Source organism: Mastigoproctus giganteus, chromosome 8, assembly GCF_048544385.1.
Source record: "Mastigoproctus giganteus isolate SK-2022 chromosome 8, ASM4854438v1, whole genome shotgun sequence".
NCBI classification, from domain to species: Eukaryota; Metazoa; Arthropoda; class Arachnida; order Uropygi; family Thelyphonidae; genus Mastigoproctus; species Mastigoproctus giganteus.
Genome location: NC_143582.1, coordinates 145,548,945 through 145,566,414, shown reverse-complemented (window position 1 = coordinate 145,566,414; position 17,470 = coordinate 145,548,945). Strand labels below are relative to the sequence as shown.

Genomic DNA, 17,470 nt, shown 5'->3' with positions numbered 1-17,470 from the left:
TGTAGCATTACTGGAAAATTTTCACCATGTGGAATATTAACAGATTCATTGTCTATTTTACTTACATTTCATTTCTGCATTTTAACTCCAAAGCCTTCAGATTTCCTGTTAATGTCTGTGATTATTGACTCTGTGGTACCAAATGCTGAGCAGTTGTTTGTTTATTTATTATGCTTAATTCATTTAACTTCTTTTGTTTTCAACAACTGTACAATTTTATTAACTTTTTAGTTTTCATGGCACTTACTGACTGGACTTGTTTGAAAAACCAAAAAAAATCTCTTCCTTTAGAGAGACAACTGGCTAAGAACAATTAGTTGCAGAATGAATAAGGAGCAAAGATCAAATGAGATTTCCACTTCTTGAAGGTGTGAGGCAGTGCTACCACAGCTTGCTTTGGGTAGACAAGTGAGTCACATGAGCAAGCAAACTGGTGTTTTCATATTCCTTTTAATTTTTTGAAATAAAGGCTACAATAATACTCTTAAATTGCACACTTTGAGGTGCCATCCATTACTTTAACATTATAAAGAATATGATTACATTTTTTGTAAACTGCAACAATGCAAAAGAGTGCCAACAATTGTGTCATATAATGTACACTATTTGGTATAGAATTTCATTAAATAAAGTTGATCCACTTGGGGGGAGAAAGATGCGATTTTTGAAAACAAACACACAATTTTTTGTCTGAGAGAACTGCTGTTTTTATGCCCATACTTCTCAAAGGGAAGAGCAGTCAGAAGGCAAACTCACAGGGATGATCAACTTCACAGGTTTTACTGTATAAAGCTTTTACAGGATTAATTTATTAATTAATTTTATATCACGGACTGTAAACATTGGACATAAAATAATTTAATTAAATTTAATAATAAGCTATTTAACAAAAACAGAGTTAATCTGAACTTTTGTTCCTTTGATCTGATGTTTATTTCCTGAAAATGAACTGATCTAAAAATGTTCACATTTTTTTCCAACTAACTTATAAGATAACATATAAGAACAGCATATTTCAGCCCGCTAATTGTTGATAACTTTGTTTCAGCATTACAATTAAATTTTTTTTATAAAAAGCCTCTGTAACATGCACGTACACACACACAAATATATTATGACATACCTGTTTTGAGATCCTAGAACAAATCCTGCTGTTAGGATGTACGTAACAAAACCCATTGCTTTGGAAAAGAAAGTAAATTTTATATACTATACATATATATATATATATATATATATATATATCCAATATTTTAAATTAAATAAAATAAAACATAAGCCAGTAGTATGGCAAAAACTGTAAAGCGAAAATTAACATAAAAATAACCCAAACAAACAATCGAACGAATAAAATAGACTGACCATCATGCCCCATCTCGACAGAGATGGGGCATGATGGTCAGTCTATTTTATTTCGAAAGATCGAAATTATACAAGGGTTTCTGGGCTACTATTTATATCTATTCTTTTTTTCGTTCGATTGTTTATTTGGGTTATTTTTATGTTAATTTTCGATCTACAGTTTTTGCCATACTACTGGCTTATGTTTTATTTTATTTAATTTAAAATATTAGATGTATTTCAGCTTCATATGGAGAAATTGCATGTCGCTGCCTCTAATGAATGCTTAAGGATTTATTTATTTATACATTTCATTATAATTTAACTTTATTTAATATAATTCAATGATAGTATACACACACACACACACACACACACACACACACACACACACACACACACACACACACACACACACACACACACACACACACAATTAAGAAGTAGTCAAGAAATTAAAATGGGTAGTGAGAGAAGAACAACCTACGTATTTAGCCAGGGTTGCCACTTTTAAAGAGCATAGAAAATTTCATTTCTTAAATACTGGGGGGAAGGAGGGTGCACAATTTTTATTTATTTATTTTTTGTAACTCAGCAGTGGTGGTGTGGGACTTTAAGAGGCTCACCTGAAAAATAGGTTGCTCATTAATCGCCAGTCTAAGACTAGCAGTCCTTTCTCTAACTTGAAAATTAAGTGTAAAAAAAAAAAAAAAAAAAATTTAATATAAAAAAAGAGGAAGAAAGAAATTTAAATTTATTTTTTTGGGAATCGGTGGCTCTATGAGCCTCTGATTCTCAAAGAGGGGTAGAAACGAACTGATTTTGGTTAGCAAACATGTAGGAACTGATTTTCTGAAGTCATCCATCTAAGTTAGGTAGCTTCACTAACTAGGTCGGTGTGTTTCAACATTTAAGAATTGGTAAAAAAAAATTAGCGAAACATTAAAATGTTAAAAGAATTTGATCATAGTTTTGACTATTCATTTGGGCTACTAAAAACTACACCTTCTTGAACAGTCTACAATTTAGGCATCATATGCCTGCAGGACCTCATCAATCAAGGAGTTTGCTCTTTACCATCAAGATGGTGGCTGGGTTAATCTGAAACATTAATTTCTGAGAGTTATCCACCAAAAAAAAGTCCCTCTGCTTGTCTTAACTTTCATTGGCACTGAAGGCAATATCCAACAGATGAAAATCCTCACTGAGAGAGACTTTCCATAGCAACTACTTGAGCAGGTGCAAGAACTTGACTGTATACAACAAATAAATCATACAGGAAAATTCTCACCACATTATACAGTGTTTTTCGAAAGTCTCAGCCACCTTCCCTCATGTGTCATTATGTCTTACAAAACTGCCTGAGTATCTGTATCACTGGAACTGTGCAACGATGTATTGCTTCATATAAATGCTATTTTCAGAGTGCAGAGCTTTTACTTTTTGATCTGATTCACAAAGCAACTGAATTGTTCACATGCCTGCCCATCTTGTTTAATGTCATTAATTTTAAATGATAACAATCACTTCAAACCATTTTAATCTCTCTAATCTTAAACAAATTCTGTTATCAATTTTCCATATTTTCTGCTAAATCCTGGCTCTGTTGCCATGAGAGATACTGTGTAAATGTCTGTACAATGAAGATTATTTATCTGATGAGCGATAAGTAAACCTTAAAACAATTTGCCTTGTATTTTAACAAATTAAATATATATATAAAGTATTTAGGGCGTAAGCCTCAAGCTATGGCACAGTCTAGACTATGTATAAGTATAGTGCGAGAGCATCAATAATACATAGCCAAATCTGAATGAACAGAATATTGGCTATGTATTATTGATGCTATCGCACTATACTTATACATAGTCCAAATTAAATATATTAACAGATAATGAAGTTTGTTCTATCATGACACTATTCTTCACTCATATTATTACTATCAAGAGTAATAACACGAGTGAAGAATATTCTCTTGAGAATTTTCTAAAGTAATGATTAGACTTCTGTGCTGATTTACAAAACAGATTTTTTGGATCTAATTAAACTTTCTGGAGAGTTATAACACTTTCTAGTATGAAATGACATATTCTGGAGCATTTTATGTTCCATAAAACGCTCCAGAATATGGAACATGTAATGGGAAACTGTCATTCAGAAAAATGACAGATTTTTCTGGGAAGACCTTAGATTATATAAATATGTGAATGCATATGTTCATTTTTGTCAGTAATAATACTTGCATGAGTTAATGGTAACACCACACATAGATGACTATTTCTCTGAAGTCTTTTTGCTATGACTTTGTTTAGTAATTTAAAATTATTAAGCCTAGGAAGTAATGTAAGGAATTATTTTTCTGCAAAGAAGTAAATGTTAAAGTCATCTTATCAGTAAAAGTATTGTGAAAAAAAAAAATATATTAAAATGCTACAAGGATCAAGAGCCACTTAAAAAATGTGCCAGAACTTCCACCTCTATTAAAGGAACATATGGATTCTGTTCCAACTTTAGTTTTGTCCACATTCAAAAGTGTCATTGATAACTGTGCATCAAGATCAACTCTCCTAATAACTCTGAATGGTCTGACAGGACAGTAAAACCAAACTGCTGAGAAACCAAGAGCCAATGCTGGTCAAGTGACCCCTGAGCTCCAAGCAGAGGTTGGAGCCTCTTCTACGCCTAAATGTATTTGGGTATTTGAACTTGCTCGTACAAAAATCATTGATGGGTAATTCAAACCATATGCCTTCTGCTTCACAGAGCTCATCTTATCTTCTTCTTAGCTTTAATTCTTTTCTACAGATCAATCTCACCAGTCAGATCTGTTGCTGTTGAAATAAGAATTATTACAGCTGAAAACTCTTATGATATCACATGCATTCAGGAACCATTCTTTTCCAAACAATTTTCAGTCAATCTTCTAAAGTCATTGGCTATCTTATGACTTCCGCAATCATTCAATCAGCGAATAATGAACCTAAATCAGCTATTGTTATTATGAACAATTAGTTTGACAGAACTGTCATTATAGGATTATGCAAACAGAATTCTACCTATGTGTTAATCTCAACATCTGCTTTCTCCTTCTAACTGATTTCAATCCACTGCCCTCCTGCTGATATCAATATACCACTCAATTATTTTAAAAAATATATTACTTGCACTTCATCTGGCAAATATACTGATCACTACTGATTCCAATGCCAAATCACTTCTGTGGTACAGTGAACTTTTAGATTGGTATTGGTATTGTTATTTCTGGTGCAAGGAATACTAGGGCCATATTGCGCCTATCAAGGGTATGGAGTTCAGATATTGTGATTATAAAATCATGTCAGATGCGATCATATAGCTGTAACTCTTTCAGGAAGCAGAAAAATTCTAGAAGATTTGCATCATTGCCTATAATATGACGAAGTGTTAAAGGTTCTTGAAGATTTCGTAGAATACTGAAGGAGGCTTTTATGGCAGCAATATATAGTGTACAATCAATGAGAATGTGTTTGATTGTGAGAAAAGAGTTGCAGTGAGTACACTTCGGAGGATCGTCTCCTGCGAGTAGATAAAGATGGGTGAGGTGACTGAGACCGATTCGCGCTCTGGACAGGACTTCTTCCCTTCTGTTTACACGGAAACTGGAAGCCCATAACTGTGGTTCAGATTTTATTTGCAGGAGCTTGTTCTGCAGTTGAGCTTGCCACAGAAGTGTCCACTGTTCCTTACATACATGTCTTATATAGGATCTATAGTCAATATATGGAACGTAGTAATTTGTCGATGCTATGTTGGATGATTGTTTTGCTGCATAATCCGCTTTTTCATTCCCTAATATCCCCATGTGGCCTGGGATCCAACAAAAGATGACTACTTGCTGGTGTTCTTGGATATGCATCAGCCGAGATTTTATTGTTGCTATTACAGGATGTGTTGGTGAGGAGGAATTTTGCAAGGCTATAAGTGCACTCTGTGAGTCTGTATATATCACAGTTTGTTGGATGGACAGATGGAGGATATTTTCTAAGGAAAGGTTGATAGCACATAATTCTGCTGTGTAACTGCTGCATTCAGTGGGCAAGGAAACAGAGATGGTGTTATAGGGAAAAACGGCTGCAGCCCCGACTCGACTTTCAGTCTTTGATCCATCAGTGTATACTTTTGTAAAATGTGGATAATTTTGTGTGTGAGCAGTATGGAGTTGTTGTATATTGATATTAGCAAGCAAATGTTTTCCCCAGTTTAGGAAATAGCTGTCACAAGATGCTTTAATAGAAGACCATGGAGGATCTGCACTGTTTGAATCTTGAAGGACTTTGTCAAGATGTATATTCCACGTTTGCGATAATGCCTGCAATCTGATGCCAGTAGGTTGAACTGCTCTAGGTTTGTTTCTATAGTGCATAGAGAACTGTGGATCATTAAGTATTGGTCTAATGGGGTGAGTAGATATACTTTGAATTTTGGCCGCATAGTTTAGGAGTAACATCTTTCTCCTGAGTCTGAGGGGAGGTTCATGGGTTTCAATATAAAGACTTTGTACTGGCGATGTTCTATAAGCACCTACAGCAATTCTGAGGGCAGAATGTTGAATAGGGGCAAGACGTGCTAGCATGCTTTCCCTAGCAGAATCATACACCGGGGCACCATAATCAAGGCGAGATCTGATTAGGGCTCTATATAAGTGAAGTACGGTGCAACGATCTGCACCCCACGATGTAGAAGAAATAACTCTTAGTAAGTTCATTTTTTTCTGGCAAACAGTCCGTAGATGTTTAAAGTTTGTGAATGTTTCATGCTCGGCAAGTTATTGATGTTGTGTACGGGTAACCCCCCCGTATAATATGATACTTCTACAACACAGTTTTGCTCTAACACGATTGATAAATTGTGGCAATCCTCGCACAACACAGTACTTAAATAATACAGTTTTGCTCTAACTCGGTTAGAGAATTTCAGTAAACCTCACATAATGGGGTATTTTTGAGCTTTTGTGTGGGGAAATTCTGAAAGATTTATCAAGCAGAAGCAAACAAACCAAAATTACTGAATTTTTAAAGAGAGTAGAAGATACACAAAATCTAGAATGGTGTATTTTTGTTAGCTTTTGGAACGTAACCTCCCTTTTTGTACTTTTTCTTAGGCCCATATAACACGGTTTCGCACAACATGACATTTTATAGGAACCTAACTACCGTGTTATATGAGGGTTACCTGTACTTAAGATTGACATATAAAACTGATTTTGAGATTGTTGAGGGATGGGGGGACGACTCTCTGAGTAGCTGTTATTGTTATTATTTGGTTTTTAGGAGCATTAGCAACTAAGGCCATATTGCTCCGGGGATATGCAGTGGTCATTTCCTGACCTTTCCGCATCCTCTGTATTTGGTGGGCACGGGCCCTGAGTAGCTGAGTATCCAACAGTCTATGCTTAGAAAGCTGCTAAATTAAATAGTCAGGCTGTGTCCAAATCAGATGCTTACAGCATGATTAGTATGAAACATATGCAGATGTAACTGATGATCAATTTAGAATTGGTGCCTAACCAGCTTTTCTCTTATGCTCCAAATTGTGGCACACGTCTTATTCTTAATCTTCTTAGTGGTGAAGGAACAAGACTCTTGCTTCAAGTTAGGCAGTAATCTGTATAGAAATTAATTGTGACAATCACTGATTTATTAAGATTACCCTCAATGTCATTCCCTTTGCTTCTTTCTTCTTGTCATTTATGCTGACTTTTATAGATTATTATATGCATCAGAGCTTTTAGACAAAAGTTCTGATGCATATAATAATTATAAGTTCATCTGTAATCTCTCATATAATGGATCAGGGATAGGCATTGATATAACTCAGCTCATACAGCTGATTAATTCAGTGGACTTCTCACTGATCGTTACATATGAAAGAGCCTTTGTGGTAAGGAGAAAATGGAACTGTACCTAAGCACTGTGAAATGAAAAAATTACAGGGGATTGTTTATAAGAAAACTCTTTGAGCCTCAATGTAATGGCACTGGGATAGTCTACATTAAACCATCAAGGTTAATCATGTGGACTACAGACTCAGCGGTGATCCTGTGAACTGGAGAAGCATCAGCATATCATTGATCCATAGGACCTACGGACAAAGTCGGTAAATGCAGATAAGTCAATTTTGAAGAAATGGTAACATGGTAACAATTTACCAATTGCTTGTTAATTTGGTGTCTCCATGATTTTTCTAATAGTTAAATCATAGAGACAATACAACAATAATTCTCAAGGGAAGGACAACAGCATAGTTTTATAATGGATAAAATCATGTTTGCTAAACTGATAAACATTTAGCATTAGTATTAGCAGACGCATATGATGCACGAAAGCAAGCTTATGCAGCATCAGCCAGAAAAAAAAAAAAAAAAAAAAAACCCTTCCATTTCACCCCTCCGTTCGAAATACCTGTCCAGCAGAGCCTTTAATTTATTTAGGCTATCAACTTCCACAACAAGGGATGGAAGTCTGTTCCAACAACCAACCACCCGCTGGCTAAAGGCAAATTTCCGCACATCTGTCTTTCCTCAATTTGAATTTATGCCCTCTCAGGTGATTAATCTGAGCAAGAGGAAGAATCCCATCAGCACTGAGCATGCTTAAACCATTCAAGGCTTTATACACCTCTATTAGATCACCTCGCCGGTGCCTAGTCTCCAGACACTGTAATTTGCAAAATTTAAGCCTTTCTTCGTAAGAGCAACCCATTGTTCCATTCACTAATCTTGTTGCCCTTCTCTGTACTTGTTCCAGCAGCTCTACATCCTTCTTGAAATGAGGCCTCCAGACCTGTATACAGTACTCAAGGTGTGGCCTGACCACTGCCTTATACAAGGCTATAATCACCTCCTTATCCCTGCTAGAAAAATTCCTGTATATCATTGACAAGACACCATGAGCTACTCTAGCAGCCCATCTGCACTGCTCAGAGAACTTCATATCTATCTGCACAATTACCCCCAGGTCCTTTTCATTCTCTATCACTGTCGGTGTAGTACCACAGAGTTGATACGTTGCTCTGGGGTTGTTGTTTCCCATATGTAGTACTTTACATTTGTCAATGTTAAACTTCATTTGCCACCTCTCAGCCCATCTGCTCAACCTTTCCAGATCCTATTGCAGCAGCATAGCATCAGTAGTATCCTTAACAACCCTGCCAACCTTTGAATCAACTGCAAACTTGGACATTAAGCTTGATATACCACCATCAATATTATTTATAAATACAGAAAACAATAATGGACCCAACACTGAACCCTGAGGGACCCCACTAATAACATTAGTCCACGATGAGCAGTGTCCAATGATTACCACTCTCTGTCTTCACTCCCTCAACCACCCCTTTATCCATAGCAGCAATTTGCCTCCAATGCCACACTCCTCCAATTTGTGCAGCAGTCTTCCATGTGCAACAGTATCAAAAGCCTTTCTAAGATCCAAGTATATAATATCAAAGTTATTCCCAGCATCCAGTTCTTTTCTGACTGCATCATAGTGTATCCAATCAAATTGGTCAGGTAAGACTTTCCCTTAACAAAACCATGCTGTGTCCGAACTATAACTGAAGTCTTGTCTAGATGATCCTGCAGTGCTTCTTTAACCAGTGCCTTCATTAATTTTCCCGGAACAGAAGTTAAACTCACAGGTCTATAATTGCTTGTGTCAGCCTTTAATCCTCCTTTGTGAATTGGGGTCACATTTGCACATCTCCAGTCTATGGGTACCTCCCCTGCGTCCAAGGAAGCTCTCATAATTATGGGTAAGGGTTGGCTTACTTCCTTTGCTGCCTCCTTTAATATAACTGGATAGATCCCATCCACCCCAGGTGCCTTTCTTGTGTTTATCCTCAACAATTTCTCCTCCACTTTACTCTCAGTTATTACAAGATTATCTAGCTTACTGCCAGAGTTGAATACACCTCTGGCATTCCCCTTGCTGAATAACTCCTCATCTGTGAATGTCGATGCAAAATATTCATTTAGTTTGTTAGCTACCTGAACAGGAACATCAACAGTTGAACCATCGATATCAAGTGGACCAATCTGATTCATCCCCTTCCTTCTAGAGTTTACATAAGTAAAGAACTCTTTGCTGTTTTTCTTTGCATCCCTTGCCAAAGATTTCTCGTAATCTGCCTTTGCCTGCCTAACCTCCTTTGTAATTTGGTTACAGATCAACTTATATCTATCATAGGCTTCTGTGTCACATGTCAATTTATATGTATCCCATGCATTTTTCTTCTCTGCCATATGTCTCATTAGTTTATCTGACATCTATTTAGGCCTAAACCTTGAACAATATTTCTTAGTTGGTATGTAAAGCCTAGTAGCTTCCAAGATAAGTTCTTTGAATGCTTCCCATTTTGAATTTGCTGTTGGTAACATCATCAGTTGGTCCCAGTGTACAGAATTTAAATACTGTCTCAGACCATCGTAGTCGCCTTTATGAAAGCAATAACCCTTCCCTTTACCCCTGATGGTGGTTACCTCTCTGAGTAAATCCCACTTCGGCACACTGTGATCACTGCCACCTAGTGGTTCCTTTATCTGCAGATTCTTAATGGATGAATAATCCTACTGATAATCAAATCAAGAGTATTACTCCCTCTTGTTGCCTCCCGAACATGCTGATGTAGAAAACAATAAATCCACAAAAGCCTTGCTAGAGTGTGAGTGACCAACCCACAAATTCCAGTCATTATCTGGGAAATTAAAATCCCCCATTATAAGACTCTCTGATTTACTGGTTCACTCTATTTCCCTGTACAGTTTCTTATTATACTCATCAGAGTCATTAGTCCTATAGCACACTCCTACTCTCAATTTTGATCTGCCAATGTTTATGTCACACCAAACTGACTCGACACTGCACTGTCCAGCGATGTCGTCTGGCTTCACTTCCTTGGATTTTGTGTGTTTCTTAACTAATAACATAACCCCTCCTCCCTTCCTATCCTTTCTGTAGATGTTGTACTTCCCAAATTCCAGTTCTGCATTCCTTATATCTGTGTGACACCACGTCTCTGATATCCCAACAATATCCACCTTTGATGCTTTGAGCAATACCTCAAATTCATCAAATTTATTTACCAAACTCCTAGCATTGGTGTACATGCAAGTATACATGTGCCTGTTCCTATTCTTAGCTACACTGACACAACCCATGTGTTTACTTGTACCGCAATGACTCCCAGCAGTCTCTGAAATATCCTGCATCTTGTTTTCCAGGCTTCTGCTCATTCCAATAGAAGCAGTGCAAGAATCACTTTCACCTCTGCCAGTGGCTACTGTTACTCTCTTAGTCCCTGTATTCCCCCTGCAAGCTAGCAGTTTTACGACCCAGCTAACACTGCGTCGATAGAATCAGAAAATATTCTTGCATCCTTTCTATTTAAGTGTATCCCATCCCTGTAGAAGCAGTCTCTCCTGTTAACTATTATAGTAATAGTAGCATGTGACACAAGAAAGCAAGTTTATCAGCCAAAAAAAAAATTTCACACAACCATTCCCTCCAAATGCTTGTCCATTTCCTCCTTGAATTTATTTAAGCTAACAACTTCAGCAACGACAGATGGAAGTTTGTTCCAGCAATTAACCACCCACTGGCTAAAGGCAAATTTCCGTACATCTATTCTACAACTGTCTTTCCTAAATTTGAATTTATTCCCCCTTAAGTTCGTAATTTGAGCAAGTGGAAGAATCCCAACAAAATTCAGCATGCTCAACCCAATCAAGGCCTCATACACCTCAATCATATCACCTCACAGGTGCCTAGTCTCCAGCCACTGCAATTTGCAGGACTTAAGCCTCTCTTGGCAAGAGGACCCACCTCATTCCCCTCACTAATCTTGTTGACCTGTACATTACTCAAGGCATGGTCTGACCATAGCCCTATACAAAGGGATAATCAACTCCTTTTCCCTGCTAGCAAAATTAGTGTATACAGTTGACAAAACCCCAGGACCTGCTCTTTCAGCCTGTCTGCATTGCTCAGAAAAATTCATATCTGACTGCACAATTACTCCCAGGTCTTTTTCATTATCTACCACCCTAAGTGTAGTACCACACAGCTGGTATGTTCCTCTGGGGTTACTTCTACTCATATGCAGTACTTTACATTTGCCAATGTTAATCTTCAGTTACCACTTCTCAGCCCATCTGCCCAAATTTTCTAGATCCTGTTGCAGTAGCACACTGCCATTACTGTCATTAACAACCCTGCCAACCTTTGTATCATCTGTAAACTTCGACATTAAGCCTGATATACCATCATCAATATCATTGATAAATATACAAAACAATATTGGATCCAACACCAAACCCTGTAGGACTCCACTAATAACATTAGTCCACGAAGAGCAGTGCCCATTGATTACCACCCTCTGTCTTCTTCCACTTAACCACCCTTTTATCCATTGTAGCAACTTACCCTTAATACCATTCTGCTCCAATATGTACAGTAGTCTTCCATGTGCAAAAGTGTCAAAAGCTTTCCTGCAATCCAAGTATATGATATCAAAATTATTTTTTGAATCCAGTTCCTTTGTTGCCACATCACAGTATCCAAACAAATTTGTCAGACAAGACTCACCCTTAACAAACCCATGCTTAGGTCCTTGAGGTTGTCACAGACATTCTCTCAGATATGCCAGCAAGCTGTACTTGCTACCTGGGAGTCTAAAACACTGATGGAACTGATATTAGGGTGACACTAAAGTAAAGTGGACCCAATTTCGTCAAAGTCCAGACGGTCTGTGACAGCCAAATCCTCTGCTTGCACCTTCATGATGGTGGGAATGTTAGTAATAATGGGTATAACCTCCATGCACAAGTACATGGTGGGTGACCACCCAGGTGTGAACCAACGTAAGCAGGGGTCGAGGTGTGGCACCGACAGCACATGGAGGAATGCTGCCCCTATATGTTACCAGGCAGTACTAGGTGGTAGATAACTCTCATCAACCGGTGCAATACCACCACTTTGCTTATTGGAGGCTTGAAGTGGTGGAACCCATGTTTAGTCTCTAGAGCTAAGTTCCGGTCAATGCTTTCCTATCTCTTCCATCATGCAGTATGATTGATGACTTTTGAGGTTATGATGAACATTGTGGCGAGATCCAATATTCCTTACATTTCGGGGGTACAGCTCTAAAACGGTGTTCGCAGGCTGACCGCTGGTTAGTACACCGGACCGAACCTATTGGTAACTCTCTAGGAGGCTTCTGGATCAGCTAGTGTATAATCTTCCTACCTCTACTCTGCCAGATAGTGACTGGAGGGAGTCCGTGTAGTGTGTATGCGGGGAGCATTGTCGAGGCCACTTTATGTCAAGGATTTGGGTATATTCTTACCATGTGTACGTTACTTCATACTTCATACAGCATGTTTCATTTTTCATTACTTCATAAAGCATGTCCCATCCACTTTTTCTTACTATTGAATACACCATGAATTGTCAAACTAATAGAGCAAGCTTATCAGCAAAAAGATCTAAACCTCCCAAGCACTTTGTAATTCATTTCACAAATACACGTGGTCTCAATTCTAATTTCAACGATGTCCATTTCCACTTGCAGTCTGTCAAACCCCATGTTCTTTTTCTGACAGAATCCAGTTATCGGTTGATTCAGCTACTGCTCATCTCAGATGCCCAAATTATTTGCTGTATGATTCTTTTCGCCTCAAAGGTGGTACTTGTGCATATATCTGTTCTGATATTCCCTGTCAGAGACTTGGCAATTTGGAATCTCCTCTCTTTGATCTTCTCTGGCTTAAAATCTCTCTACCTCATTGTGTCAAATTCATCTGTTCTCTCTACTGTTCTCCCAACTCCACTAATCACTTGGAGCTCTTTGACTTCCTCTCTTTGCAACTTGACTTTCTAAAGTCCAACTTTCCTAACAGTGAGGTAATTTTCCTTGGTGATTTTAATGTTCACAACTCCAGTTTGCTTCCGTTTTCTAGTCACACCGACCCAACTGGTCGAGATGCTGAGGCTTTTGCAATTACTAATGACTTTGCACAGATTGTTCACTTACATACAAGAATACTGGACAATCCTAATCATACAGCCAATACGCTTGATCTTTTTCTCACAAATACAACCCTTCTAAGTACAACGGTCGAAGTGAGAGGTACTTTACCACAACTTGGTGATTGTCTCTTCTCCAATGGAGCCTTTATCTCATGGCTATTCCCAACCTCGTGTTGTTTGGCATTACAAGAATGCAAAATGGGATGACCTGCGAGATTTATTTTCTTCTTTTCCTTGGTCGGATTACTGTTTCAAAACTTCTGATGTCAACGTTTGCTCAGATCGAGTCAGTGAAATTATTCTTGTAGGAATGGAATCCTTTATCCCAAACTGCACTTTAAAATCTTGTCCTTTATCTAAACCTCAGTTTTCCAATAAATGTGCTAAGGCTGTTCAAGAGAAGAATGTTGCATATTGTAATTCGCTTGTTACTAATTCTTCAGTTTCATTTTCTGCCTACACCAAAGCTCACAACAATTGTAAAGCAGTTATTAATCAGTCCAAACTAGAGTTTGAACAGGCTAAGAGTAGAAAACTTGCTTCTTGCCCTAATGGTAGCCGAGCATTCTGGTCTCTTGCCAAAGCTATTGGCCGCAACGTTTGCCCATCTCTGCTCCCACCTCTGTTGTCACTTCAGCCAAGGATAAGACTGACCTGCTAGCAGCCCATTTTTCTTCCAACTCATGTATTAATGATCTTGGTAAAACACCTCCCACCATTTCCAACACGCTCCATTCAATGCTTCCTGTGGTCTTCCATCAAAAGGATGTCAGAAGGATTTTGACGAATCTTGATGCTAAGGAAACTCCAGGGCCCCAATGGTATTTCTCTACTTGTTCTCAAAACCTGTGCTCCTGAATTTACTCCTATTCTTTGCCGCCTTTTTTCACTTTCTTATTCCAAAGGTATTTTTCCTTCTGCTTGGAAATTTGCTCATATCCAGCCAGTTCCTAAAAAAGGTGGCAAATCCCTCCCATCCAATTATCGTCCCATTGCAATTACTTCAACTCTTTCTAAAGTAATGGAGAAATCAATTAACTGCCAACTTTTAAACTACCTAGAAACCTTCCGTCTGATCAACGATCGCCAGTATGGATTCTGTCAGTGTCGATCCACTGGTGATATTCTGGCTTATTTTACCCATTTATGGACTAATTCAATGGAAAGGTTTAGTGAAACACAAGTAGTTGTTCTTGACATCTCAAAGGCTTTCGATCGTGTTGTCATAACGGTCTTCTAAATAAGCTTCCATCTTATGGTTTGCCAACTGTTTTTAGTAATTGGTTATCCAGTTTCTCTCTGATCGCTCACTGAGGGTGATGGTAGATGGCTCTCTGTCTTCTAACTTCTGCACTAATGCCGGTGTCCCCCAAGGTTCAGTTCTTTCCCCCACTCTTTTCCTCTTGTATATTAATAACCTTCTCCCATTGACTGGAAAATCCCATCCATAGTTTTGCCGATGATAGCACATTGCATTCAACTTTCCATTTTGAGAAACCTTGTCCTGCTCAATCAGCTTCAACTTCTCGAAAATCTGCTACCAATTCCTAAAATGCCAATCTTCAGGTAATTCTCCAGTGGGGCAAAGACAACTTAGTTTATTTCAACCTTTCTAAAATTCTGTCTTGTCTTATATCTCGCAAAAAGGATTCTTCTGCTCCTATGCTTATCTTTAGTGACACTCCGATTTCTAGGCAAAATGATATATCTCTTTTGGGGATTATCTTGACTTCTAATCTCTCTTGGCACAAGCACATTACAAATATTGCTTCCTCTGCATCTAAAAAACTTGGTTTTCTTTTTCGCTCTCGCCTTTACTTTTCTTCCAAACAGCTGCTCGCTCTGTATAAATCACAAATCTGCCCTGCCATGGAATATTGTTCCCACATCATCTGGGATGGTACCCCCAAAACCTCTCTCAGGTATCTTGATTCCATTCAGAAGAGGGCAGTTAGGTTAATTAATGATTCATCTCTAACAGAGTCTCTCCACTCTCTGTCTCATAGACGTACTGTTTCTGCTGCATGTCTCTTCTACAGATACTTCCATGGGCACTGTTCTTCTGAATTGGCTTCTATAATTCTCGCTTTCTCTTTCAAAACAGTCCGAACACGTGCCGCCACCAGCCAACATCCATTTACTGTCCAACTTCAAACTCACAGAACCAACTTTTCATCTTCCTCGTTTATTCATTCAACTGCCATTTTCTGGAACAATCTCCCTTCATACGTTTTTGCTGAAAATTACAGTCTACAGAAGTTCAAGTCCAATGTCAATAAATATCTTCTTTCGTCTTCTCAACCTCCAACCCAAGCATGGTACTAAGCACTATAGGTTCTAATACCTCTCGTGTTTGGGGTTTAGATAAAAAAAAAAAAATTCTGTGTCTGAATTATTGCTGCGGTCTTGTGTAAATAATCCTGCAATGCATCTTTAACCAGTGACTTCATTATTTCATCTGGAACAGAAGTTAAACTAACTAGTCTGTAATTACGCGTGTCATCCTTCGATCTCCTTTGTGAATTGGGGATACATTTGCACATCTCCAGTTCGTGGGGATTTCCCCTGAGTCTAAGGATGCTCTCATAATCATGCCTAAGTTATCTCTGTCAACTTTCATTAATTCATTTGAGAATCATTTAGGCCCAAACCTTGAACAATATTTCTTATTAGGTATGAAATGTCTAGTAGCTTCCACGATTAATTCCTTGAATGCTTCCCACTTAGAATTTGCTGTTGGTAACATCATCAGTTGTTATGAGTCTTATTTACAAGCTGGATTTAGGAAATAAGGAAATAACTTTGATATAATTTATTTGGACTTTAGCAAAATATTTAACTCGGGTTCCACACAAGAGATTGCAATATAAGCTGAAGCATACTTCAGAAATGGGCTAGTGAGGATCTTTCAGAGATCAGTGACCATTACGCCCCATTACAGATCGGGGGCGGAATGATCTTTCGATCGACTCGCCTTTGCGGCGATTTGTCTAGCAATCGAAATGCAGCGATTCCCTGACCATTATTGGCCCTGTTGAGATGGAGCGTAATTGTCAGTCTATTTTTGATTTATTTTTGTTTTATTTTATTGTAGTGGTTTATATTTCTGTTGGTGATATTTCACATAAATTTGGACCTGGTGCCAGTCAGAGGGGGTGCCGTTAAATTTTAATTTCTATTTAATTGGCTTTCTAAATTTAATGAATTATTATTTTATTATCCTTACATTTAGATGTTCTAAATTATCTTAGAGAGTTTCTGTTGCAATATTTTTAATCTTGTTACCCCTCTCTTCCCTCCTTGTTGGTTTATCGTTATGCTTAATTTTGGTTATTTTCGCTCTTGTCTTGCCATGCTGCTGCTGGCATTATTTTTTATTTTTAATTCTTATTCTAATTTATTTTTATGGTCACATATATATACAGGGTGCAGAGAATCTCTACTGACAAACTTGAACAGGTGATAGATGGTACCAAAAGAAACTTTTTTTGTCAAGTAAACATAGTTCGTATATGAGTCGTTATAGCAGCCGAACAACACATTCAGTAATTTAATGTTGTTTAATGTACACAAACCATTTGCTGTTGCACACAAAATAGAAAAAACAATTCATAAGAACTGGTGACCGTGATGTTCAATGCATAACTCACACCGACGCATCATTGAATGTTGTAGGTGTTGGAAGTTCCTAGGATTGTCTTGTATCTCTGCACTTGCTGCAACAATCCATGCTATAAGTTCCTCCACTGTGTCAACTGGTGTTTCATACACAAGAGTCTTCATGTATCCCCAAAAGAAAAAGTTCGAACAAGTCAGATCAAGTGACCTTGCTGGCCAGGCTACAGGTCCACCTCGACCAATCCATCTGCCTGAAAAGGTTGTATGTAAGTGTGTGCGTACACGTCTGTCAAAATGTGGTAAAGCGGCATCATGTTGGAACCACATTTGTGCTCGGACAATCAGAGAAACATCCTCCAACAACTCTGGAAGTGTGTGCTCTAGGAAACGCAAATAGAGTCGTCCATCTAAACATGCAGGCAACATGTATGGTCCAACTAAAACGT

General features: G+C 38.0%; 1 protein-coding gene across 4 annotated transcripts in view; it reads right to left on the bottom strand.

Annotated features, from left to right (window-relative positions):
• Positions 1 to 17,470, bottom strand: part of Yif1 (Yip1d-interacting factor 1) — a 126,550-nt gene that overhangs the window by 41,267 nt on the left and 67,813 nt on the right. For all 4 annotated transcript variants that reach the window (XM_090379803.1, XM_090379802.1, XM_090379805.1 and 1 more), the window contains exon 7: positions 1,124 to 1,181. In XM_090379803.1, coding sequence (XP_090235929.1) covers positions 1,124 to 1,181 — 58 coding nt within the window. The remainder of the gene's footprint in view (positions 1 to 1,123; positions 1,182 to 17,470) is intronic.